The sequence below is a fragment of the Gekko japonicus genome, unplaced genomic scaffold, assembly GCF_001447785.1.
Source record: "Gekko japonicus isolate JY-2015 unplaced genomic scaffold, Gekko_japonicus_V1.1 scaffold1050, whole genome shotgun sequence".
Classification (NCBI taxonomy): Eukaryota; Metazoa; Chordata; class Lepidosauria; order Squamata; family Gekkonidae; genus Gekko; species Gekko japonicus.
Window position 1 is genome coordinate 62,211 of NW_015172034.1, and position 26,964 is coordinate 89,174.

At 43.0% G+C, this 26,964-nt stretch overlaps 1 protein-coding gene across 1 annotated transcript; it reads right to left on the reverse strand.

Moving 5' to 3' along the window:
- Positions 1-886: 886 nt before the first annotated feature.
- Positions 887-26,152, reverse strand: AREL1 (apoptosis resistant E3 ubiquitin protein ligase 1). The gene is made up of 19 exons (XM_015420629.1): positions 26,084-26,152; positions 24,616-24,675; positions 24,006-24,232; positions 22,930-23,167; positions 22,221-22,390; positions 21,955-22,135; positions 16,473-16,720; positions 15,509-15,586; positions 14,911-15,052; positions 13,637-13,758; positions 8,257-8,332; positions 7,631-7,740; positions 6,918-7,097; positions 6,672-6,797; positions 6,410-6,539; positions 6,269-6,327; positions 4,512-4,601; positions 3,358-3,533; positions 887-3,129 (listed from the first exon to the last, which is right to left on the reverse strand). The coding sequence occupies exons 2-19, from the start codon at positions 24,629-24,631 to the stop codon at positions 3,027-3,029; spliced, it is 2,472 nt and encodes an 823-aa protein (XP_015276115.1). The 5' UTR covers positions 24,632-24,675; positions 26,084-26,152; the 3' UTR covers positions 887-3,026.
- Between the last annotated feature and the right edge of the window lie 812 nt (positions 26,153-26,964).

Genomic DNA, 26,964 nt, shown 5'->3' on the forward strand with positions numbered 1-26,964 from the left:
ATTGGAAAAAATGCAGAAAAGGGCAACTAGAATGATAAAAGTGTTGGAACACTTTCCCTATTTAGAAAGGTTAAAGCGCCTGGGGCTCTTTAGCTTGGAGAAACGACGGCTGAGGGGTGACATGATCAAGGTTTATAAGATTATGCATGGGATAGAGCAGGTCAAGAAAGAAGTACTTTTCTCCCCTTTCTCACAATACAAGAACTTGTGGGCACTGCATGAAATTGCTGAGCGGTGGGGTTAGAACAGATAAAAGGAAGTACTTCTTCACCCAAAGAGTGATTAACACATGGAATTCACTGCCACAGGAGGTGGCGGCGGCTACAAGCATGGACAGCTTCAAGAAGGAACTGAATAAACATATGGAGCAGAGGTCCATCAGTGGCTATTAACCACAAGGTATAGATAGGAACTCACAGGGTGGGACAGGTGATGCACTGTATTCTTGGTGCTGGGGGGGCAACAATGGGAGGGCTTCTAGTGTCCTGGCCCCACTGCTGGACCTCCTGATGGCACCTGGTATTTTTGGCCACTGTGTGACAGAGTTTTGGATCAGATGGGCCATTGGCCTGATCCAACATTGGCTTCTCTTATGTTCTTAAGTAAGCAGCTCAGGCAAATGGAATATTCCCAATTTAGTGCTGGGGGCAACTCAAAACCCAGCAGCTTGAAATCAGGAAGGGTAGGCTTATAACACAGAAGCATGGCTGTCACCTCCTTGTAAAATCTCAAAATTAATCTGAGCATATAGTTTGTGCCACAAGACAATGTCAAGTGCCAGTTCTCGAAATCTGAGGAACAGTCATTATAACACCAGCTATTTAAAGCAGCCCAGCATGGAAAACGATTCAAGAATAATTCTCATTATACGACAATCACACCGTATTTTAAATATTTTTATTTTTTGTACAAACTATTTACATTTATTGGAGACTTACAGAATCTCACTGAAATATAGTCTGGTGCTACCTAGCTGAAAACAGGCCCTGGCCTAACTAAAATTAATAGGCATTGGTTACTAAAACATGCAAGATAGTTGTCAGAGGCAGGGCAAGACCAAAGCCCTGTGGTATCCATTGCAAGTCCAGCACAAAGAGACCTACTCCAGACAGTATCATGAGGTTACCCTCTACCCTGGAAACTGACACACTTACATTAGATGGAACAAACAAAGACCAATGAAAAAGGTATTTCTTCAAAACTCATACAAACACACACACAATCAATGGCTACAGCACAGCCTGTACCATGTCCCCACACTGGAATCCGGGCAACATACATGGGTAGGAAAGAACGAGAAGCAAAATCAGATCCTCTGCACTGAAGTTATGAAGCCCTGGAGCAATGGGGACCTGCTAACAATGGGTATAAGTGAATCCATGCAGAAGCACATTATTAGCTAGGACTTAGCTGCATCCCCCACTGTTCTGACTGTGCTTGTGTGTAAAGAAAGTCCTTGGCATCTGTACAGCTGCAGAAAGGCAACAAGTGCCAAATACATGTTATTATAGGAGAGTGGTTTCAAGCAGAGGATACCTGCTGAATTACCAGCCACTCAGTCCTTAGTATAAAAAAGGAGAGGATTCCTGAGGAAGATGTAGCAGAACCAACTTCAAGCCACGGCTGGAAAAAATCTTCAACAGGTTAGGGAACAAGACAAAAGACCAGATCAGTAACAAGCAGCTCTCCTTCCCAGCCATTCACTGCAGCATCATCCCCTCTTGGTCCCCAGGGAGAGCAGTGGGTGGGTGTCATAAGTCATTTAGGAACCTCAACTGCACTCTTTTGATAGAAGTCACCTTTAATGCAATATGATGGCATAAAGATGTTCTTGTAACACAAGTAATTTGCTTTCAAGAAGAGCTACTGCTTGAAGAAAAATATCTGCCATGAAGGAAAATACAGTGGTGGTCTCTAAACAAGCCCCCAAAGGGAAAAGACTCCCTGAGCTGTCCCCAGTACTCATGAGTACTAACAATTTTTTGGCAGAGTGATGGCTTGTACTTCTGTGCAGATGCAATATGCATTCACCTAAAGAAAAAAATGAAAGCCTGCGTTGTCCCCTTTTAAATTAATGTTATTTCACATTTTTAAAATATGCACACCTATCTTTTTTTTAAAAAGATGTAAATTTGTCATCTAAAAAAGCTGTAACCATAACCTATAGTAGAATGGTTGAACTGGAAAAACTGGCACCACTGTAAATTATTTTTAAAGTGTTTGCTTTTATGAGACACCAAATGGAGATTCCAGCCTTGGGGGGGAAATTCCTCAGTCCAGGCAGTCACAGTTGTTGGCTCCCCTCACCAAATAACCTGCCACCATCTCTGACCACAAGAAATGCACTTTAGGTGCCAACAGAGTATAGACTTCACAATCCACTCAGATTCTGTCTTAGCTGATGAAAACTGCCAACAAGGGTCCCTGAATTCCCACTCCTTTATTGCCAAGGAAATAGGAGTAGTGGAGAGGATGCAGTCAGAATTAGTCAGACACTGATCAGTTATACATGGCTGCTCCCACTGTCTCCCAAATAGCCTGGAGAGTGGGTAGTGCAACATGTTGTCCTGTGGGCCCACCTCCTTAAGTGCCTGTTATTATGGACAGCTCCAATTTAATCCCCATAAAAACAAATGGAATGCTTGGGACACAGAACACAGAAGAACTGGAAAGAAAAGTGGGCATAGGTACCAGTGCCTGTTACATACTCTGTGTGAAGTATGCTAATGAAATAAACTCTTGCTACCGTGTGGTAGAGGTAGACACCGCATCTCAACAGATGCACCCCACTTCAATTCACATACCAAACTGAACAGAGAGTGAAGGGGGGAAAGATGAGCTCCTAATAACATACTCCAGATGTGGGAAGGCCTCCATGTGACATTTGCAGATTGACATTCCTGTTTGCATGGTGCTGCTGCCCTGCCTCCACTACCCCTAAGATGGGGCATCAGAATGAGTAGTGAAGTGGGGCTGGGCTTTGCCCTGAAAAACAAGGAAGCTAGATGGGTTCCTCCCTGGGGGAATCAGAGCATGCCGAAGCCCTCACAGCCCTCGCTGATGGCCAGCTGCAACATCTTGTGTACCTCTTCATAGGAATCGTAAGTGGGGAGGCACAGCTGGTTAAAACTGAAAGAAAAAAACACGTACTAGTAAATAACGCTTGCACACTTCCAATCATTTCTAAAGAGAATCTACTGCACTGGTACACATGAGCAGATATATGGCCTTAAATGGATCTCAAAGTAGTATTAACTGCAATAGGAAGGGGGACTGCACACTGTCAATACGCAGCTAATTACAGACAACCGAGAAATGCTTGCTCTCAGTGTCTGACCGCCCCAGCAAGTAACTCACCAAGTATGGGCAGTTGGCAGTGTACTGTGCGTCGGAGCTGCGATGATCTGGAAAGAGGGGCAGAGTGCAGCAAATCCTCCAGGAGGCAGCTGAGAAGAGCCAGTAGTGAACTGCAACAGCCTGGCCAGTTCCTCCTGTGTGAAACTGGAGACCACAGTCCAAAACCACCGCATAACCTAGAAGACACAATATGAAAATAAGGAAACAAAGGCAACTGCAGACCACAGGGAGAAGAAACCTGTTAAACTACTGCAAAATAAGCACTATAAAGAAGCCGCGACTTACCCAGTTATAAGGACAAGTCAGAAAACGTATCGCCCAGGCCAGAATTTACATTCCTGTATTGTTTTTAAAATGGGTTTTATCTACTTAAAACATTTGTAGACATGTTTCCCCCCCAGAGCAGCTAAAGCAATAAAATACACAATAAAAACCGTGAATAAACATTAAAATAATAATTACAGCTGATAATTCTTTTGGGTGTTGGGGAAGATACAATCCTGCACAATTATGGGAATCCCTTTCTTTAATAAAACCATAGGCGCATGCAGATGGCTTTACTCCTCATTTAGTACCTAGATTGACTTAAGGGAGTTTGTTTCCTTGTAAATTATTTAAACCTGGTCTAAGTAATATTTTTCATTTACTTTCATTTCTTTACTTCATTATACCCTTTCTCTTCTATAGGGACCTAAAGCAGCTTAGATAGTTCTCTTCGCCTCCAATTTTATCCTCACAACAACCCTGTAAAGTAGGTGAGTCTGAAGAGTATGTGACTGGCCCCAGGTCACCCAGCAAACTTCCATGGCAGAGTCGGTATTCAAACCTTGGTCTCCCAGATCCTAGTCAAGCACCAACCACTACAGCACAGTGCAACACATATCTATAAAGCAAATGTGCAAAGAGCATTCCAGAGACATTAAGGGACAAAAGACTGGATAATAAACAAATGAAAATGTTGTGAGAGTGTCAGAAAAGATGCACTTAGTCTACAGGTTTATTATCCAATCTTTGCTTTTCCATTCATCCATCTTTTCTCCAGTACTTGTTTTTTTAAATCCAGAAAGCTTCACCTCCTTGACGACAGACATTTGCTGCCTCAATCACAAGCAGAGAACAATCAATCCATTGTGGTTATGGCCTACCCTACTTACCTTTTCTCGGAAGTGCCAGGAACCACCCACCACCACAGCATGTGCTTTGAAATCACAGACACTGATGTCTCCGGTACCACACATCAGCAACTGAAGAAAACAAAGGTTAAGAAGAGTTAGGCTCCAGTTTCCCCCCCTCAAACCAATCATCCAAATATAGACTGGCAAGTACATCAGTTGCTAAAATACTGAGTTAGGGCCATTAGTACTCTGCAGAAAGAGGAGTTCATTTAAGTTAAGAAGAATGAAAGGTACTGTTGTCAAAACTGAAAGGAAAAGAAAGGGAGAAGGAACAGTTATAGGAGCACAAAATAAAGGATGGAAATTCAGAGGACCATAAACTCTTAAAAACCACAAAGGTAATTTCAAAATAGCTGCTATTGTCCTGGTGGCTTAGCTGATAGCTGTACAAAGTCCCATTGCACAGACACTGCATAAGCCAACGGTAGCTACATTATATATTTGGCCAAACCACTGCATAACCGTTCAGCGTTATAGCCAAGAAACTCTTATTTATAAGGCCAAGACAGCAGAAAAACTTATAAATAACTGCTCACTTTAAAGCAATGTGAGGGACCTGGAAACTCAAACAGACCTCCAGAACATACACAGTATGCAAGCTAATGGTTAAAAACAACAATAATTGGCTTGGACAAAAGGCAATCCAAAACATTATGGGTTGGATCCAATGCTCATTTTCTACTGGAGGAAAGGCATTTCCATTGGGTGGGTGGGTGTGGATTTCTTCCAACTAAAGATCCTCACATCATACCAGCACCATTCCCAAGGGTCTCCAAATCCTGGTAACATTTCAATGGCAGCAGTGGGCTGCCAGGGGAAGAGCGAGTTCTATTCTGCAAGTGGAGCTCTGCTTGCAGCCCTTTGGATGGAACCCATTGTCTAAGGTACCTTCTCAACATTATAGGACTCACAAGCAAGAGGCATATAGGCTAAAATGCCCCTGGCTCCAGCTGCCGGCAAAGGACAGTTGTCTCTCGGTGCCAGTCTGTACCAAAGAAACACTGTGACTATGTGAAGCTGTCTGAGTCAGACCATTCGTACATCTGTGTCAGTATTGTGTCCTCTGACTGGCAGCAGTTCTTCAGGGTGTGAGGCAGAGAAAAGTCTTCCCCAACACTTGCTACCTGAGATCCTTTTGCATGGAGATGCTGAACACTGAACTTGGGGCCTTCTGCATGTACTTGAACACCGAGACACAGCCCACATAAGGCAGTGCTGTTGGAGCTGAAACTTCACAGTTAATGGGGTTTAGGAAGGAACCTTGCAGCAGTGACAGCAATGGAATGGAAGATAATGTACTACTGGCTGATAGGTAGATCCTTCTGAGTCTACAATATTATGGGTGAAGAAGATTTATATGGACAGCCCTGTAAGCAACTATGATTAAAGTTGGGGTGGGGGCTGTAGCTCAGTGGCAGAGCATCTGCTTGCCATGCATATGTTCCAAGGCTCAATCCCTGGCATCTCCAGTTAAAAGGATCAAGTAAGAGGTAAAGACCTCTACTACTTCAGATCTTGGAGAGCCACTGCCAGTCTGAGTAGACCTTGATGGACCAATGGTCTGATTCAGTATTAAGGTGGCTTCATATGTATATTTAAAGTTGTGCATTTTATACAGATGTAGAGTATTCAAGGTTGGGAATTACTCACAGCTCCTAATGCAAACTCCTTCACATTTATCTGAGAGACAGAAAGAAAAAAATGGCAGTCTCAAAGTCAGCTCTACTCAATCTTACCTCAAGTTCATTTTCATCAAAAATAGCTAGAAGGTTTTCAGGAACCAGCTCATTGAGACCTGAAAGAGGACAGTAGAATGCATATTTATTTAGAAAATAAGGACTATATGCATCAGGAAAGGGCACCATATAGCACATTACCTTTCAAGAAGTGATCCACTTCCTCTCTAACCTGATTGGCTAATCTGTACTGTGCAAGCAGATTCAAGTAAAGAATTTTGTTTTCATTGGTTACTGGTACTTGAGCACCTCCAGTTACCAGCTCAACCACCTGAAACAAAGACAAACTATTAACTTCATAAATCCAAACAATAATAAATCCTAAATATATCTCTTCCCTCCTATTTAAGCATTGTTACTTGCTCACTTTGCCCAAACTGTACTCTCAACCAGTGCCTCTCACCTTCTCAAGTTGGCCCAATTTGCTGTATTTTTCCTCAGCGAAGACTAGCTCCATCTCACTCACATCATTGTTCAAGATAAAGCAAACTTTCGATTTATAAAACTCTGGGTCATCTGTCTCAAAATACTAAGAGTAAAAGGAGCATGGGAGGGAAGAGACAAAAGAAATTGAAACATTTGCCATGGAACCATGATTTGGTCACTGTTCCATACTCTAAAGCAATGCAAATATAAAAAATGATGTCACCTTATAATGCATCCGCAGTCCTATAATCTGGGCCAAGAAAGAGCGGGTGAAACGTGCTCTCACCAGTTGCTTGTAAGCCCCTCCCAAAGATGACTCATAGAGACACTTTCCAACCAAGCGCCCCGCAAATTCGTACACTTTCAGCCGCAAATGAGGAGGCCTATTAGGGTTGGGGTGCACCTATAAACAACAGAGCCCATAGTTACGACTGTCATTTCTTGGTTAAATACAGCAACTGGGAAAGCACCCAGAGCTCTTCTGCTTGTACATTGTAGTCAAACGCCTTCTCATCTTTGCAACCTTGCTTGTGAGCTGAAACTCAAGTACAAAGATCTGTAAAAACTGGAGGGACCATTTTCTAGTCTGGCACTATGCAAAAGGACATGTAATCTAATCTCAGTGCAGTGCACAGAGGCACTATACGTATAAGCACATAAATGGAAACACATTATATAAGAGTTGGCATGAAAAGACTGCATGTGAATTTCCTACAATTTGTAAAAACTGCTCACCACCCACTAGCATTTTTTACTATAAACTCACACCAATTTCTCCTGTAATTTAAAATTGTCTGCTGGTATGTGTAACCCAGTAGGTTCTCTGCCACTGCAAGAAGTTGGAGAACAGTATGAATGTTCAACCAGAAGTGTCTGAATGGAAGTCACAAGCAGACATACCCCTTCCTTTTTCACCAATGGATGAAAGACACTCACCAGTGCTTGGTTGTTGTCACTGAAGCGGGTGAAAAGTTGATTGATGGTGTCAAATAAAGCTTTGCAGATCAATTCAAACCACTCTCTGCGAGGGCCTCCCCAATCCAAGGCTACAAAACAGAACAGGTTCAAGACCAATTAGATCTTGTAGCAGCCCTGTGCCTTCCAGAAATCAGTTCGCAAGAAAAGAGATCCATCTATCTTCACAGAGTACGACTATAATGTATAGTGCTTATGAAACACGATCCTTTAATAACTGGTGGGAGAAATCTAGCAATTCTTTTTTTATTTTGTACATTAGTGTTTATAATTGTAAGCCATTTTCTAAAATCATGCAATATACTGAGAAGATGCCTCATGAATTAAAACTATAACAGGACTCAAAAAACTTGAAGAGCTTTTGGCTTTTCTACATATCTACTGTCTTCTCTTAAATCACCCATGTAATCTGCACCCAATATTTTGATCGATAAAATGAGAATTATTTTATATTGGATTTGCAAGATATTATGGAAGCCGTCAAAATTGTTTATCATAAGTAGAACAATACAAAGCCAAACACTCCTCTTATCCTCTCCTCATTTTTCCTAGGTGCACTGGCTCTTGCAGTGGACAAATGGACTCACCTTCTTCATCCTGGAAAATAACTTCAAAGTTCTTGCTCCAGTCCGAAACAGAAAAATTCCGTGTTGCTTTCAGAGACTAGGAATATGAAGGGAAACATGTTAATAGTGATGATGACTTCTATTTGCAAATCAAGAGGTTGATATGAGAACTTATTAAAAATAAGAGTCCAATATTAATTCTACAGCCTTCAGCCAGGTAAACTCTCACTGAACTATAGAGAACATCACTATTTTGCAGTGGATTGATATTTCCCACTTCTCCTCCATGGATCCATTCTGCCACATAATTCACTGGATGATTTTGGGTCAATCACTCTCAGCATAATCTACTGCACAGGTTGTTACAGGGATGAGCTTTTGAGCTCCTTGGAAGAAGTGCAGGATAAAAATGCTAAAACGGATCTGGCTTAAAATACTAGTTATTGTTATTTTATAAAACCTTCCCTGTATTCAGATACAATTCCCCTGTTATTCTCAGAACTATTTCTGCTTCCCAATTCATCAGCCAATTTTGCATTCAATTTCTTTATTTATGTGCAAGACACATATAGAGCTTAACTATGCTTTAAAAAAATTCTAGTTTATCTCTGAATTCTGAGGCTATGATCACACACACTCAATAATCCACTTTCAATCCACTTTCAATGTACTTTACAACTGGATTTTTACTGTGTGAACTGGCAAAATCCAGCTTGAAAGTGCACTGAAAGTAGATTGAAAGTCAATTATTTAGTGTGTGTGATCGCAGCCTAAAACTACTTTACAAACCCTTTTTAGCTCTTTGCAAACTTGAAAACTGCACTCTTCTGGTTTTCATCCAAATCTCACATATAAAAGCTGATTCAATACATTACGTGTATGGTTGTACAGGGTTTTGAGTTCATGCTCCTGTTCTGCTGGGTATGCACAACATAAGCAAAAATCCCAGTACAAATGCTGACAGATTTAGAGAGGCACTAGGGGAGAAGCAGGAGAACCGTGTCAGTCCTTGCACGCCTGTCACTGCCACCATAAGAGTGCAAAGTGGGGCTAGGGGGAAGGGCAATTATTACTGGTTTGGTAGAAGTTGGTTTGACACAACTGGGTTCTTGAAAGATTTATCATGCTCATTATTTAGCAGCCTACTTTCCTAAACGCTCAGAAAATCAATTGTTTCATGATTCATTCTTCTAGTGATTCCAGCTAACCTTTCTAAAGCACTGATCCCACAAGACTAAAGCCCCGGTCACACGAGAGGTTTTGAGCCGGGAGAGGGCCGGATCGGGGCCGCAGCAAACGGGCGCGATCCCACCGCAGCATCTGGGAAGTGTTGCGCGCCCGTTCCCGATCCGGCCCTTCCGCCGAAAACCCCGCAGCAAAAATGAACCACCTACCGAGGTGGTTCATCCGGGAAGTCCGCATCAAGGCCGGCCATGGGATCGCCGGCGCGTCCATCCGCCGGCGCATCCCTGGCTCCTGTCCGAACTGCGCATGCTCACACATGCGCAGTTCGGCAGCCTCCCCCTCCCGACCGTGTCTTCCTCCCCGGCATCTGATCGTGCCGGGAAGCAACGGCGCCACGGCTCAGGGCATCCGTGGGATCCCGTCGCGGCATCTCTATTTTGGTGCGGCTCTAATTAGCCGCACTTTGGCCGGTGTTTTCCCTGCCATGTGGCAGGGACCTAAGTTTACTTTAAATAAGATCTTGGAAGTGTCTAGAAATACCTAGGAATAGATTTCCAGTCCTAGTTAGACTCACAGGAAAAACAAACTATGAATTCTCTCTGGTAACTCTTAGCTCACACTTAGACATTCAAATGATTTTAAGCCTTTTTCTGACCACTAAGCAAAGCCTCCTCTCTGGTAACATTCACAATAACTATAACGTTTCACATCAAGTATTTCCATTTTTCTCAAATGAAGTTTAATTCCCTTGATCAGATCTGTCACCAGCAGAGCTAGAACTAATTATTTTCTTAGTATGCGTAACAAAGCAGCTGGGATTCAATGGCAAAATGCCTTTTGAAAAGAAGAACAGTTTTTACACTGAGTCACAAGCAATAAATAACATATCTATTTGGACCTACATGAAGCTACTAACTCAACACTGTAGCATCATTACTTGAGCCAGAGTTCATTGTTCTTGCATATCACACATAGCTGTTAAAGGTGACAAGAACTGTATGGACACACAACAGTCAATTCCCCTAGGACTATGCAATTGTCAAGATACAATACGAATAACCCTAACTCTAGGTGGCCCTGAGGAGTAGATCCCCTGCCCCTCCTCAACTACTGCTGGAAGTACAATCTGGACATAAAATTATGTACAAGAATTTGGGAATATATAAGACTAAAATTTTACTTATTTATTTATTTCACCTTGTATTCTGCCTTCCCTGTGAGCGGGCTCAGAGTGGATCACAACAACAAATCCATAATAGGAGTTAAAACATTTCACAATAAATAGTTAAAACACTTAAAATCAAAAACTATAAGCTAAGGACAGATAGCACTGCAATTCAGTACAATAATCTCGAAAACTGGAGCTGCTAGGCCATAAACCAGAGGGTCTTCACCTGATGGGCCATATAAGAACATAAGAACATAAGAGATGCCAATGTTGGATCCGGCCAAAGGCCCATCCAGTCCAACACTCTGTATCACACAGTGGCCAGAAATACCAGTGCCATCAGGAGGTCCACCAGTGGGGCCAGGACATTAGACGCCCTCCCACTGTTGACCCCCCCAAGCACCAAGATGACAGAGCATCACTTGCCCCAGAGTCCCTATCTATACCTTGTGGCTAATAGCCACTGATGGACCTCTGCTCCATATGCTTATCTAATTCCCTTTTGAAGCCGTCCATGCTTGTAGCCGCCACCACTTCCTGTGGCAGTGAATTCCAAGTGTTAATCACTCTTTGGGTGAAGAAGTACTTCCTCTTATCCGTTCTAACCCGACCGCTCAGCAATTTCATGGAGTGCCCACGAGTTCTTGTATTGTGAGAAAGGGAGAAAAGTACCTCTTTCTCTACCTGCTCTTTCCCATGCATAATCGTATAAACCTCAATCATGTCACCCCTCAGTCGTCGTTTCTCCAAGCTAAAGAGCCCTAAGCGCCTTAACCTTTCCTCATAGGGAAAGTGTTCCAAACCCAGTCTACAAAGGTATAAAGATGGAAGCTTCAGCAAGGGAGGCCAGTAGATGGAATAATTGGATGCCCACTGCCTCACCCAAAGGCCTGGCGGAACAGCTCTGTTTTACAAGCCCTGTGGAACTGTAATAGGTCCTGCAGGGCCCTGAACTCCAGCGGGAGCGTGTTCAACCAGGCTGGGGGCAGGGCAGAAAAAGCCTGGAATAATCAGGCCTGGAGGTGACCATTGCATGAGTCGCTGTAGCCAAGTCCTGGGGGGAGAGATAGGGAACCAGTTGCCTGATCTGCCAAAGATGATAGAACGCAGACCTGGCAACTGTGGTGACCTGGGCCTCCATTGAAAGTGAGGCATTCAGGATCACCCCTAAGCTCCACACCTTCTGAGCTGGCACTAATGGTGTGCCATCAAAGGCAGGGTGTCCAGCAAATCCAGCACCCCATTTACTACTGTATTATCCAGATAGCAGAATAACTGGCAACAGTCCTTCATCACAGGCCGCAGCAACAGGCATTCAGTGGCAGAGTCTCTCAACTGAACTGATTCCGGTGGGTAGCTGTGCTGGTCTGAAGCAACAGAACAAGGTTTGAGTCCAGTGGCACCTTTAAGACCAATAAAGTTTAATTCTGGGTATAAACTAACCTCCATGAATGTATTTAATTTCCTGTTAAAGCCAGCTAAGCTAGTGACCACTACTATACCTTGTATCCTAAGCCTTGCTTCCACTGCACTCCATCCATTGTGGGCACAACCTCCTACTATGGAGCATACTGTTCTGGCATTAGGTACGTTTCAACTCACTGAAAGACACTGCTCTTGCATGAGTGGAAGCACTTAGGTAGGGGTGCATGCTTGGTATATACCGAGCTGAATAAATACTGAATGAATACGAATGAAAGTAAATTATTTAAAGTTTAAATGCTTTCCTTTCCCTCCCATAGTCGCACCACAGTGGCAGCACGACCAGGAGGTAAGGAAAGGTATTTAGACTTTAAATCATTTCCCATCCCTCACAGAGCCAATCTGGGAGGGAAGGAAAGGCATTTAAACTTTGAATCACTTCCCTTCACTTGCCGAGTCATGCTGCGGCACAAATACCCTATGGGGACTGTCCCCACGGGGTATAATGGAGCCGAATAAATTCAAGTTTCCCAAACATTTACCTGAATACCAGTGAAATACCGATACTGGTATTTAGGAATATTCAGGAACACTGATATTTTTCAGGTTCAATAGACCTGAACTGGAAAAAAAACTCAATTTTTTTTGCACACCCAGTTACACTTCGTTCCAAAATAGGACTATTCCATAACATAAATGGTCATATCATAAGTGGAAGCAAGACTTATGATCCAGACCCATATTCAATTCCAATTTCCAATAACCTTTATTGGCATAACCCAGACCCATATATTGTGGCAGCAAATTCCATACACTATGATGCATCTTGTGACAAAGTTCTTTACTTCCTTTGTCCAGAATCTATTGTTCAATTTCAATAGGTGATCAAGTTTTTGTATTATGAGAGGAAGCAGAAAAGAAATCAGCATTAAATTTCTTCACACCATGCATGATTTTATAAACTGCAACCACATACAGTTTTAGTTCTGAACTGAAGACCCACAAATGCTGTAGTTCTTCCTTACATGGAAGGCTGAAACTGCTGACCACTTGGTTGTCCTCTTCCAGCTCTACAGCATCTTTCAACTAGAACTGTACCCATTCCAAATACAGTTGGAACACACACACACACACTTTTAGGCATTATGATGGCAGTTTTATTCTCAGTTCCTTTCCTAATATCCATAAAGCAGATTTTGCCTTTTTCAAAGTTGCCACACACTGACTCATTGTTTTCATACAGATCCTAAGCACTCTCTCTTGGTTCATCACTGACAGTTCAGACTCCCATCAGTTTATGGAGACTATTTGGTGGCAGCAATACCGGCATTTACACAAAGAGCAACTGGGGCCCTTTCTACAATACAGGCCAAGTTCCAATCTAATTTCTGCACCATTAGAAATGGCTGACAACATAGAATTCTTTAGTCATGGCTAATGCTACAGATCTTAGAGAAAAGAACAAAGTCTCATATTATACACAAGTGAGAAATACTACCCAGGTCCCATGGTACTCTTGCCCATCAGAAGAACATGCATGCCCTCTGGAAGAGGAACAGTCTACATAGGCCTCTCTAAGAGAGAAACACACCACCCTTAAAGAGTTTGCATTAGAAATATGCTCACCGATTCCAGAAGATTGTGACGGCTGACTTTAAGAGTAACCTTGGAGTGGGGTCTCTTCATGTGCACCTGACGCAGCTCCCTCTGGAAAAAGTTTACTTTGTCCTGAAAAGTCTCTGAACCTCCTGAAACCAATAAATCCTATGGTCATATCTCGATTAGCAAAAAAACACTAGCATCAAGACTGTATTACCAGTCTTTTGTTGCTGAAGATTGTGGTCTGCTATGGAGACCCGTAACACAGCATTTGTGCTTCTTCTCAGGCTTATGTTTACAGCTAGTCAATTCCACAAGCTCCCAGATCACAACAATTTTATCAAACCGTCCCCAAAAGGCTCACAACCTCAATAACAAAGGTTCTGAGAAAACAAGAGAGGGCTAAATGTACTAAAAATGTAAGCATTATTTCATAATGCCCATCCCCTCTCCACCCACTCGAACTTGCTTGCCTCACTACTCTCTCCCTTTCCCCACACTTATATTCTTGCACGCATCCCAGCGCCTTCTCACACATATGCAGTGGCTCCACATTCAAAAGCTCTATTCACCCTCTCCCATCCCAAGACCACAAAAGGAAGTCAGACATTAAAAAAGGAGAGAATGGATAATATAAACACTATGTACAGATTTGTTGCAATTGTGCCAAATCCTTCAAAAGAATACCAATGAAACAAATGAACTGGAAAGCTGAGGGAGATGGCTTGGGGCTCTCTAGTCACTTGAACAGTCCTAAATTAAGCTAAACTACCATTTCAGTAACAAGACTGTGTTAGACACTGTGTAAAACACAAAAGTGATGCAGTCCCCAAGGAGACTGCTTGCAGTCTATACCAAGCTTTAAAAAAACCTTGCTAGAAGCTGTGTCATTATTTTATGCCAGCTAGGATGCATTAGAGACTAAGCCAGGGATCTCCCAACGTGATGCCCTTGGAAACCATGGTGCCCACAGACACCTTTCCTGGTGCCAGCCAAGAGTTCTAAAAAGTGGGTGGGGCTTTTGCCCAGCAGGGCTTTTGATAAGTTGTGTATATGCAAGAAAATACTTTAAAACAATATGTTCATTTAAAAAGGCATCCTGTTAAACAAAGGATCTGCCTGAAATGTTAAAGAGTTATGCAAAACTTCACTCCCTGGTATTTTGTGGTTCCCTCGGCCTCCTGCAGCACCAATTATGTGGTTGTGCCCACCACCCTGTGTCGGAACTTGAAAGGTGCACGCTGGCTAGAAAAGGTTGGGAACCCCCAGACTTAGAAGTTTATACCCCTTACTCTCTTTACCTATATTTTTATGTAGAGAGCGAATGAAAGTGGCTGCCAGGATGTTCCTCTCCTTGCAACTGAGCTCCACGGGGGGCTGTATCCCATCATCCACCACCAGTGTCAGCAGCTTGTGCACAGGATCAGGCCCATGGTAAGAAAACTAGCAGCAAAGAGATGCAGGAAAGGGGTGAAACCATCATTCACCAGAAGAGCACAGCACATGGATTAGATATAGTAAGATCGCCCTCTGTGCATATTCCCTTGCCCTTCCTTCCACTCAGAACCAAAGCTACTGTCAAGCATCCAGCTAAGGTGTCCTGCATGAAGCAGAGTTGATACAAGCAACAAGGCTCAGTGCAAGAGGGACCAGAGCTAGATGTTCATGGGGACAGGAGAGAAAATTATAAAGACAGAAAATGAAAATTATGACCGGGAGCAGAATGCAGTATAAATGGAAACCACAGCAGGCTCCCAAGCTTTATGCAAATGTGACAACCCATTTCAAATGTCTGTGATTCTGGTTGATAAATGGGAACAGTGCATTCTCCCCAAAGCCCCTTCTTCAAAACAGACATCAAAACCCTCCACTCAGCACCTGGGAATTTCAAAAACTCACCTTGGTTCCGGGGCACACTCTGAAGGTAAAGAGGCGCCACGGAATGATCTTCAAGTAGAATTCCTTTACGGAGAATTGCTGTGAAGGCAAAGAAAGCCATTCATGGTATCATGAATGCAGTACTACAAAAAAGTTCAAAAACGGGCAAGCCCAAAGAGAAAACCTTTTGTAACAGACGAAAATGATTTTCACAGGTCTGGGCTGCATCAACTCTTCACAATGTTTGTATCTCCCTTCCATTAAGCTATGAAAAGAAAGGAAAAGATTGGGGGGGGGGACCTTTTGTATAGTATACAACAGCAGTGCCCGCTCTGCAATGATTAGGCAGTTAGGGTGGAAGCTCCCCCACCCCAAGAAACCTGAGTTGCATGAAACTCTTTGCCTGTATGCCCTGGGTTAGTATTTTTCCAAAGTGCTCTGCCTGCCCTTGCAAACTTCGTGAACTTTTGACACCTCAGCAACATCTCACACTTTAGCTTTCAATTCTTTTCTAGTAGGCATGATACCAAATCCTACCAATTGCTCACGATTGTATTTTTTTTGCAGCAATCAAAAGACTAGTGTTTTATTTATAATGTTCTTATGGCATTCGTTCCCCAATTAACACAAAAATACACATTGCAGGTTTGTGAACGGCAAATAATTTAGTGCAACAGAAGACACTTTACTTCTCATGTTCTCTTAACCTTTTGGACCAACATGGCAGCGACTGTCTAAACTGTAACTACCACACTCAGCCCCAGTTCAAGTATATGGTTAGATACAAGGAAGGTATGGACAGTTTAAATTTTAGCATCTTGAAAAAATTCCCAAGGGGTTTTACAGCACTACGGATGATTTCCCACAAAGCAGTAGTCAGCAATCAGACTGAAATGATTTTTGATTCGTTAACAGTAGCCATACACAATGACAATAGTAGGAGCTGTGCAGAAAACTGTTGCTGCTTCCTCAGATATATTCTTACCTTGGGTGAAACATAGCAATACACTTTTTTGGGTTTCTTCACTTTCTCAGGGGTCTGGCTATCAGACGGAGAGTCCTCATCCTCATCTTCAGTAGCGGTGGAAGGGCGGCGCTGAGAAGCACCCAAGTGGAGGGGTGGAAGGTGCCACTGTGTGTTGGCATCGCTACTAGCATTATAGAGATAGGCCTCAAAGTAGATACTGACCCCTGAGGTAGAAACATTTCGTTCTACAATATTCTTCTCATTCTCTGCAACATACAAACAGTTGAGTGTAAAGCCTAATATGGCTAAAACTCACAAAGTCTTATCAATACATTTATTTTTATTCATTTACAACATTTATTTCCCGCCTTTCTGCCCTTACGAGGGCCACCAAGGCAGCCATGAAATGGCCCTATACTGGATCAAGGTCATATAAATCATATTGTCTACCAAATGCACATTAAATTGAACCAAGGACCTTCTGCACACAAAGCAGATGGCTTTACTGCTAAGCACCCCACACAAACAAACAGGCTGGACTTTTAAGCTTGATGGCTGAGAGATCACTTATCTAAACGCATCCACAATTTATTTATTTATTTATGTTTATTTTAGTAGACATTTACCCCGCCCTCCTGGCAAAGCTGGCTCAGGGCGGCTCACAACAATATAAAACAATACAATATAAATATAAGTTATAAAATCCATTAAACAAAAATTCTAAAACCATATATATCATAACATACTAAAGTGCTAGTAGTGATTCCTCAGCAGACAGTCAGTCCCTTGATCTTCAGTTATTCAGGCAATCAGGTCGGGCGGTAGTTGGGGATCCAGAGGGGTCAGGCTCAGGCTATCGGGAATCAGTGATGGTCGGCGGTGGCAGCAGCTCCAAAAGCCTGGTGGAAGAGCTCCGTTTTACAGGCCCTGCAGAACTGCAACAGGTCCCACAAGGCCCTGATTCGCTACCCTGGCCTCCTTAATGTTCGGGAGGGCCAGGTGATTCTGGGTCCCCATTCGAAGTGCTCTCTGGGGAACATATGGGGAAAGGCAGTCCCTCAGGTATGCAGGTCTCTGGCCATAAAGGGCTTTAAAGGTCATAACCAGCACCTTGAAATGAATCCGGTATGCGATAGGCAGCCAGTGCAGCGCGTTTAGCACAGGTTGGATGTGCTCCCGTATAGGGAGGCTCATCAGCAACCTGGCCACGGCATTCTGCACCAGCTGCAGCTTCTGGATTTGGGACAAGGGCAGCCCCATGTAGACGGCATTACAGTAATCCAATCTTGAGGTGACCATTGCATGGATCACTGTTGCCAAGTAGTTGCATTCGAGGAAGGGAGCCAACTGCCTGATCAGCCTGAGATGGTAAAAGGCCGACTTGGCAGTGGCTGCTACCTGGGCCTCCATTGTTAAGGAGGCATCTAGGAGCACTCCCAAACTCTTAACCTCCGGCACTGGCACCAATGGCGCCCCATCGAAGGTCAGGAGTGGGATCCCTAACCCCAGACTGCTCCGACTCAGGCACAGGACCTCCGTCTTCGTCGGTTTCAATTTCAGCCAGCTCAGCCTAAGACAACCAGCCACAGCCTGTAACACCAGGTCTAGATCTTCCGGTTTGGAGTCGGACTGACTGTCCCAACAGCAGATAGAACTGGGTGTCATCCACGTACTGGTGACAACCCAGTCCATACCTTCGGGCAACCTGGGCAAGAGGGCGCATATAGATGTTGAAAAGCATTGGGGACAGTATTGCCCCTTGGGGCACTCCACATTCCAGCGGGTGCCTTCGGGATAGCTGATCCCCTAGTGCCACTGTTTGTCCCGGCCTTGGAGAAAGGAAACAAGCCATTGCAGGGCTAGTCCCTGGACTCCAGTGTCGGCGAGGTGGTGATCAGTAGCTGATGGTCGACCGTATTGAATGTGGCCGACAGGTCTAACAGCAACAGCACTGCTGATCCGCCTTGATCCAGATGCCTTCGGAGGTAATCCGTGAGGGCGACAAGTGCCGTCTCCGTCCCGTGACCTGGGCGAAAGCCAGAGTGAAAGGGGTCTAATATGGAAGCATCATCCAAAAAGTCCTGTAACTGACTTGCCACTGCCCTCTCTATTATCTTGCCCAGGTAGGGCAAGTTGGGAACCGGCCGATAGTTGGCCAATTCAGCCGGATCCAGAGATGGCTTTTTCAGGAGAGGGTGCACCACTGCTTCCTTAAGCACCTCCAGGAATAGCCCCTCAGTGAGGGACTTGTTAATTATCTCCTGCAGGGCAACTTGAAACCCCTCATGGCCAGCTTTAATTAGCCAGGAAGGGCAGAGATTTAGGGGGCATGTGGCAGGGCGTACAGTTAGGAGCAGTTTGTCAACTTCCTCAAGGCTGAGCGGGCTGAAATAATCCAGAATGTGACTAGAAGACATGCATGGAGCCTCGAGTTCATTCACTGTATCAGTGTAAACAAACCTAGTTCGCCAACATCATATGAGGCTGTGTGGGTTCCCTCGCTTTAAAGAAATGGCACGTCACATTCATATCTGAAAACGCTGAGAACCTTTTAGACAAACTAATTTAGACAAAATGCCAAATCAAGGTTTGGCACTATATGAGCAAAACTTGGGCTCACTCACATGACCTCTCCTCTCCAGGGAAACATAAGGCAATGAGTCTCTTCCTTGTTTGTGGTGAATCAGTTTGCTGTTACATCAGAGCTGGTTTGTTGTTGCCCTGCAAAAGGAGGACTGCAAACTAAGAACAAAGCATGTTTTGGAATCCTGGTCTGCAGGGCAAGCACAAACTACAGCTTGCCAGTTTAAATTTCTGACCCAAGGCTATATGGGCAATATAGGGCTTACCTTTAAAGCCCTATATGGTCAGGGTCCGACCTACCTGAGGAACCGCCTTTCCCCACACATACCCCCACGAGCACTTAGGTCTGGGACACAACATTGCCTGGTGATTCCAGGCCCCACGGAGGCAAGGCTTGCCACGACCAGGGCCAGATCTTTTTCAGTGGCGGCTCCTACCTGGTGGAACAAGCTCCTGGAGATCAGGGCCCTGCGGGACCTTCTGCAGTTCCGCAGGGCCTGTAAGACGAAGCTCTTCCACCAGGCTTTTACGTAGGGGCCGCCACTGCCACCGCCACAAACGGCATAGGTAATAACGGGGCTAGGGGGGACGGTTCCTGGAAGATCTGCCAGGATACTGCGTGGCACCGTATACCAACTTGGTTGTACATCAACTACAGGACAACACCACCTTATGAAAGACTGATACTATCTTGTAATTTTATTCGCTGACCATCTTGTTTCTTACTGAGCACCTTATTTGTGTTGATAATTACTGGTTTTATTGTTTTTATGTTTTTATGCGTGGGCACTTGTTGCTCTTTGTAAGCCGCCCTGAGCCCGCTTGCAGGGAGGGCGGGATATAAATGCTAAAATAAATAAATAAATCCTTCCTTATGGGAGGGAACTAATGCTGAATTTGTGCTACAAAGGGAGAAGACAAACCAAAATTTCCCCTACCCCTGATGGCTTTAGATATTCTTCAGATTTAGTTCTCTGGACAGTTTCACCAGGATTACTTACTATTCATACATTATCAAAAGCTAAGCATAGAAAAAAACTAAAGATATCAGAACTCATTCACTTCCCTAACAGACTATATTTCATGTTTTTAGTGTTTTCAAAAATAACTGAATACAGATATATAAAACAGATGTCACATACAAAAAAAGTAGGTGGTTCTACAGGACTGATCAAAGTCCCCCTCACCAAGAGATTCCCTATTCTTCAGGAAAGTATCAGAATCACTCCACCTCCCTCCAAAACTATGTCTAAAAGGTATGGTTCCCTTGTACTGATGTGGAATAGCCACCAGTACTACACCTGGGGCAAGCATGTGAACTGTATTATAGGAAGAAAAACAAATATATGGTAAAGCATCTCCCAAGTTCCCCCTTCTACCCAGCCTAGCCCCAAAGAACAGTAAATGGGGACTAATCCTTCACCAAAGATAGCACTAGGGCTCAAAGCCCAACCCTCCTTTGTTGCCAAAAGGATTGCAAGAATGAGAGATGGATGTAGTCAGAAGACAGGTTCCCTCCATACCTCATTTTTCTTTCTCCTCTCACCCCCTACTTCCTCAGTGGATTTTTATGAGTGAGCCACGTGCCATGTATCATATTTTTGTTGACACTTTAAGTTACTCTGTAGATCCACAGAAGTGTAAGAGGAAATATGTGCAAACACAAGATGTATAATGACACTATAACAAAAAGGCATGATATCTACATGGCTTTTAGACTGGAGAATCTTCCCTACCCCATGTGCACTATAATGAAAACCACCCTGCCATGGGGATTTTTGGCTTCGTCTAACCTCAGCTTTCAACTACAACTGAATTCGTTCAAAAAACCCAATTCCACATGTTCACAAACCACTGCCATTCTTTGGGAGTTCTAAAAACAATAAAGGCAAAAGGGGAGCACAGTCTGGCTATATTTCCTTTAATATTATATTAAAATATACTTCTTCTGGGGTACACTATTTTTCTTATCTGTACAAAGATCGTTTTAAGATTGCATTTCAGATGTCAGTATAAAATAATACCTCTAAATTTGATCCTTATTTATTTTTGGCCTTACAACACAATGGAAGAGAAGCTGCAGATCAGACAGACAGAGCTCACTCCAGGAACAGCAATTATGCTCAAATTGCATTGAAATCAACATTAGCAATGGTTAAATACTTAGTAAGGTGCTTAAGGGACTTGGCAACTAAAAGCTTCATTTTTTTTCCTTTGAAAAAGAAAAACAGCTTGGGGAGAAGAAAACATGGAGCCGTGAAATAGTGAGGGGAAAGGGAGTAATTAGCCGTTTTCCCTCCAGCCATTTCTCCATTCCAAACTGCCTACCACTGAAATAAGTATTTAATGAAAAGGTTTTGGAGCACTGTTTAAACACACATGCACACAATGTGTAGTTAAGGAAAATATTTTGCTTGAAGTGATGGAGAATGCACTTTACCAGTGTCTCACAACAGTAAATTCTTTATTCTTTGGCTCACTCAGGTATATAACTGAGTGAATCCTTGTTCAATAATGGTTTTGCAAGGGTTCTCTATTTGCCCTCCTTTACCAGCAATACATCCCCGAAATCAAAGGGACAACAGTGGGTTCCACAAAACTCTCATTTCCATGAGAAACCACACTTCCAAGAGAGAGTGCCTGTTAGCATGGCACAGTAGCTAGAATGTTAGGTTTGGAAGGGAAACACGGGTTTGAAACTCCATTCAGTTATTAAACCCACTTGGTTGACTTGGGTAAGTCACTACCTCTCAGGCTTAGTTGCCTTACAGATTTGCTGCATTACTGTAGTGTCAGATCTTTCAAGGAAGAGTGCTATATAAATGCAGTAAATAAAAATCCATTGTAAATGCTCTAGTAGATAACAGCATTATGTGGAAGAATTGAAATGTAGGTGACTGTAATGTTCTCAACTTACCACTCAAAACAATGATATCAAACTCGCCATTGCTAATAGGCTGGTTTTGGTAGGAGATGCAGGCACGGAAACACCCCCTACGGAGTAGGATGAGTCTCAAGAAAACCTGACAAGTCTTTTGATTTGAAACCACAGACTTTTCAAACAAAACATCAGAAGACTCTTCTTCTTGGGGACCAAGCTAGATAAAACAAAAAGTATTTTATTAGGCTAAATAGGTGTGTTGCATACCCTGAAAAGGCAGAAGGGGACACAATCTTGCTTACCTCATGGATGGAAAGGCTGTAATTGTGCTCATCTATGAGTGATATTGAGTTACTGGTGGGATTATCATATTCATCTCTGGGGACTATCTGTAAAGTGTGTGGCTCCCCACAAGTCAGCACCAGAGTGGAGAAATGGCAAACAATTTTGGTTTTGGATGGAACCACCATCCCTGCAGAAAAGAAAAAAACTGATTTATCATCACACTGGTGTTGTAAGAGACAGTCAAAGGGAATTACTCAAACATTAATAACACAAAATAAAAAGATCGCCTAAGTTTAGAATCCCGCCTATCACAGAACGGTGTCAAGAGCTAGGCAGGACCATGGCCTCCTACTTGGGGAAGACTAAACATGGTCTACCATTGAAGTTAATGCCTGATCCTCTTGGAGCTTTCAGCTGGTACTACTAATTCTCTATGGGAAAAAGTAACGTGTTTCATACAGTTTTATTTGATTACTCACTATTGCGACAAGTGTGTGCTATTGTATTTAACAACACATTTTGATTCATAAATCCAACTGGCAGCATGCATGGCTGGTCTTCATTTCACCAGAATCCCGAAGACAGCCTGCGGCATTATAACCTACCCACAGTGGACCACAACATAGCACTCTAAATAAGTAGAGCACAAATAGTAATGGGGCATATAATCTATGTCAAGCTTTTCTTTCTATGTCTTGCCTTGGTATTAGCCCACCTAGGCCTTACCTGGCTGAAAGACTTTGTAGTAAGGGCTATATGCCACATTCAATCCCCCAATTTTCACACTGATCTCATAGCGCCCAGCCTTGCGCACAGTGAATGCCACCTTCACCACATTCGAATTGGGATCCTGAAGTACTTCTTGGGTCACTGGAATATCCATTGCTAGCTCCACATGGCAGATATGAATTCGTAACCCCACAGGGCGGTGAGCAGGGAAGGGCTGGCCATTCTTGTAGAACAACTGCATAACGAATTAAGAAGCCTGGATGAACAGGAAGCCACAGATATACTATGAACATAGTAAATGGTGCACCAGTGAAAAGGAAAGCATCTCAAAGCTCCATGTTGTGAATGGTGTCCCTTATTAAGATAAGGTATGGCATCTCCATCTCCAGGCTTCCAATATGCTTTGATAGAAGTGATTATACTATTTAAGAAAAAGAGATGACCTTCAACACAACTAAACTCCAAGCTGTATGCTTGCATATACAGCAATCTCAACAAAATTATGTCCAGAAGAAAAATGGATACAGCTAAATCTTATCAGGGAAACAATTAAGCTTAACTTGCCTGAATATGGAAGTCCACACAAACTCACTACAAAAACATATGAGATGCCCCCTAGATATCTTTGAAGTCTTTGGTGATAATATACACGGAAGAAGAAGAGGAGGAGGAAGAGGAAGAAGAGATTGGATTTATAACCTCCCCTTCACTGAGAGTGGCTTACAAACTCCTTTCCCTTCCCCTCCCCACAACAGACACCCTGTGATGTAGGTGGGGCTGAGAGGGCTCTGACAGAAACTGCTCTTTTCAAGAACACCTCTGACAAAACTATGGCTTGCCCAAGGTCATCCAGCAGCTGCAAGTGTAGGAGTGGGGAATCAAACCTGGTTCTTCCAGATTAGAGTCCGCTCACTTAACTACTACACCAAACTGGCTCTCCAAGTTCATGAAAAAGTATAGCCTGTGTAATAACTCCAATATAAAAAGCCACGTGGAGGAGGAAGGCACTGGAACAGGCCGCATACCCTAAACCCAATCCCCAAATTGTTGTGGAAACAGAAATATTCCCTTACATGCACTCGGAAGGCCATGCTGTGGCCCACCTCATAGGGGTCCTTCCAATCCCAGCAAACTTTGCAAGAGCGGGGGTCCAAGTAGTTGCCTCGCACGTAGTCATAAATGGTCCGCTCCCCTCGGCGTTCCCGATCCTCATGCTGGAGGAAGCTGACTACACGTGCGGCAAGCTCAAAGAGGAACTTAATGGTGAAAAAGAAAGCTACCACAGACACTGTGATCCCACCTGTCACAAACAGAAAATATAGAGCAGTTAGAATTCAGAAAGATATGGAGAATTCACAAACACAGAGACTGGGAACTGCATGATGCTCAGGGCTACTCAAGGCAGAATTCATAAACACTTAGAAGTCTCACAGAGAGAACAATTTCACCACACAGGACCTTTAAGGCAGGCTGAACAGCATATTCTGAGACACTGTGAAAGTGAAATGAATTGCCAATTACTTTATTATATTTTTTACTGGGGAAAGGGGAGAGATTTGGTTTTTCTGTTCTCTACCACCACAGTGTCTTGATCAGTCTCTTTTACCAGATTCTGATCCTATGAGTTAAAAGAAATCGACCTTGAAAAAATTGTGTCCTATGAACAGCTGATTCTTTGCTTACCAATAACGTAAAACATTAGGTCCCTTCAATGAGACACGCAGCCAAGGATCACAGCTGCATCTGGAATGAGAAAAAAATAACTTCAGATACATCTAGAATGTGAGTCCATCTGTCCTTATATATTGGAGAGTGAAGTGATTTCAGATGCCAAATGACAATAGAATGCATTGGTAATGAGAGAAGAAACCTAGGTCTCAATTCAGTCCAGGAGGATGGATTGTCTTGAGCTTCATTATCAGTTGCAATTCAGTAGTCTCTCTTTCTAATCTCCTTTTGAAATGCCTTTGTAAGAGAACTGGTACTCTTAAGTCAGCAACTGAATGTCCTGGAAGGTTAAAATATCCCCCCACTGGTTTTTGAATGTTGTGGTTTCTACTAGTAGTAGAAAGAGTAAAAGTCCAGGAGCACCTTAAAGACTAACAAAATTTATGGTAGGGTATGTGCTTTTGTGAGTCTGTGCTCACTTCTTCAGACTTATTTCCATTTATTCCTTGCATCTTCTTGGACTGAATCCTCCTGCATCAAATTGAGACCTAGGTTTTCTGTTTCATTACCAATGCTGATATCGCCACACCTACTATCCCTCTGCATATCACACCTAACCCAATCATGCCTACTATTGCCATTTGACATCTGAAATTATCTTTTTAAAGTTTATATCTCCAGTACCTCATATTACATTTTTGGCACATATGGCCTGGCCCAACAAAGTGACATTTATGTCAGATCTGGCCCTCGTAACAAATAAGTTTGACACCTCTGTTCTACACCTTGGAACAGTAAAGTCAAGTTATAATGTCTGGTTGTTCTTAGCCAATATTCATATGTTAATTTGTATCAGAACTGGAAATCACCAATATTCTCCAGTGCATACTGACAATTATTCAAATTAACAATCTAAGCAAGAAAAATAATTGAAAATGAGTAATAAAGTTTAACAGTTTATAATTTCTGACATTAACATACATGTACAGTAATGAAATAAAGAAAATGCAAAGTGGCCTGCAAAACTTTCAGCATGTGTACTGACAACAAATGGCAGATGTCAGAGCAGAAAGGAAAATTCCTTGCTCGTTTTGGGCTATCCACCACCAGCATTGTCCCAGTCTGCATCTGTTATACACACAAGTCTCTTTTCCAAAAAGAGAAGTTAGCAAAGCAATTGTCAGTAACAGGATTTTAAAAAGGGGGCCATCACACAGGAAAAGGAGTTGTGCTTGCCTGCCTCTTTTTACTTAAATCAAAAACCAACATTGCTCAAGCTCTTTTACTCTAAAGAGCGTGGAGAGTTCCGGAAAGCACATCATGACACACCAGGTACCTTTATGTATATTACTGTCAGCCCCCAAAAGCAGCAAATCACATAACATTGATTTTTTTCTTTTTTGACTGTCAGTGATCTAAACTGTAATCTAAACTGTTGTTCACCACTTACAGAAGTATCTTCTCCACCCCCGAAACCACATACCTTTACACAAGCTCCCATGCCCTGAAAGACAATAGGGGAGTGCCCATTCCAAAGCACCTTTCTGTTCAGCACACAAAATCTAGGCAAGCATCAGGAAGTGATGAATGCCAGGTCATCATGAAGGAAAGCAGTTTGGGAATCCACAATAAAGGTTCACAGCTAGGGAATCAAGCATGCCAAAGGGTCTCCCATCCCAAAGAGTGGCAGTCTGCACAGTCACATCACGAAACCCTAGGTTTGTCGGCACATCCTCCTGAAATGAAAAACAAGAAATTACCATAATTACATTTATGAAATGATCAAATGTCTAGTCAAACAGATGAAAGACAACATTCTTACTACTACATTTTACACAAGAGTCACATTAGCCATAGACATTCTGATGGAAGGACACAACATAGAAAGAATCACAAAATATCCCAATACTCAAATTAAGGAAAAGTACACCACCAACCATGCCTACAAAAGCATATCAATGAATATTAAGCAAGGATTGGTGCAGTCTCTTATCTTCTGTGCTGAAGTACCATGTCCCCTTCCTCTGCAATGTCTACAGTTTTGTTATTCTTCCTTTACTCACTAAAAGTTTCCAAATTCCTCAGGTCCATTTGAAAAAAATAGAGAAAATTTGCTCCAAAGACCTTTAATGTGTGCTTCACAGAAGCCCCATTGCCAAGTGTCTCTTTCTCCTATACATACTAGGGAAAACACAATGTGCTCATGCACTTCTTCCTTTACTATCTGGGGATTCCAGATAGACAATATTTGCCTATTGCTCAGCTAGCTATTTGATTAGACACATTTTCTAGTTATAAAAGACTTTCTGACAAGCAGTCTGGAAAGGTGGCTCAGAGCTTCCGCTCTTAATTGACTGGCTGTAT

Bases quoted from the DNA above. Each gene is read 5' to 3' on its own strand.
- AREL1 (XM_015420629.1), bottom strand. The intron at 16,721-21,954 runs GTAAGTTGAGAA...TGTATGTTGCAG, and splicing joins TGATATCATTGTTTTGAGTG to AGAATGAGAAGAATATTGTA. The intron at 15,053-15,508 runs GTGAGTTTTTGA...CTTTGCTGCTAG, and splicing joins GAGTGTGCCCCGGAACCAAG to TTTTCTTACCATGGGCCTGA.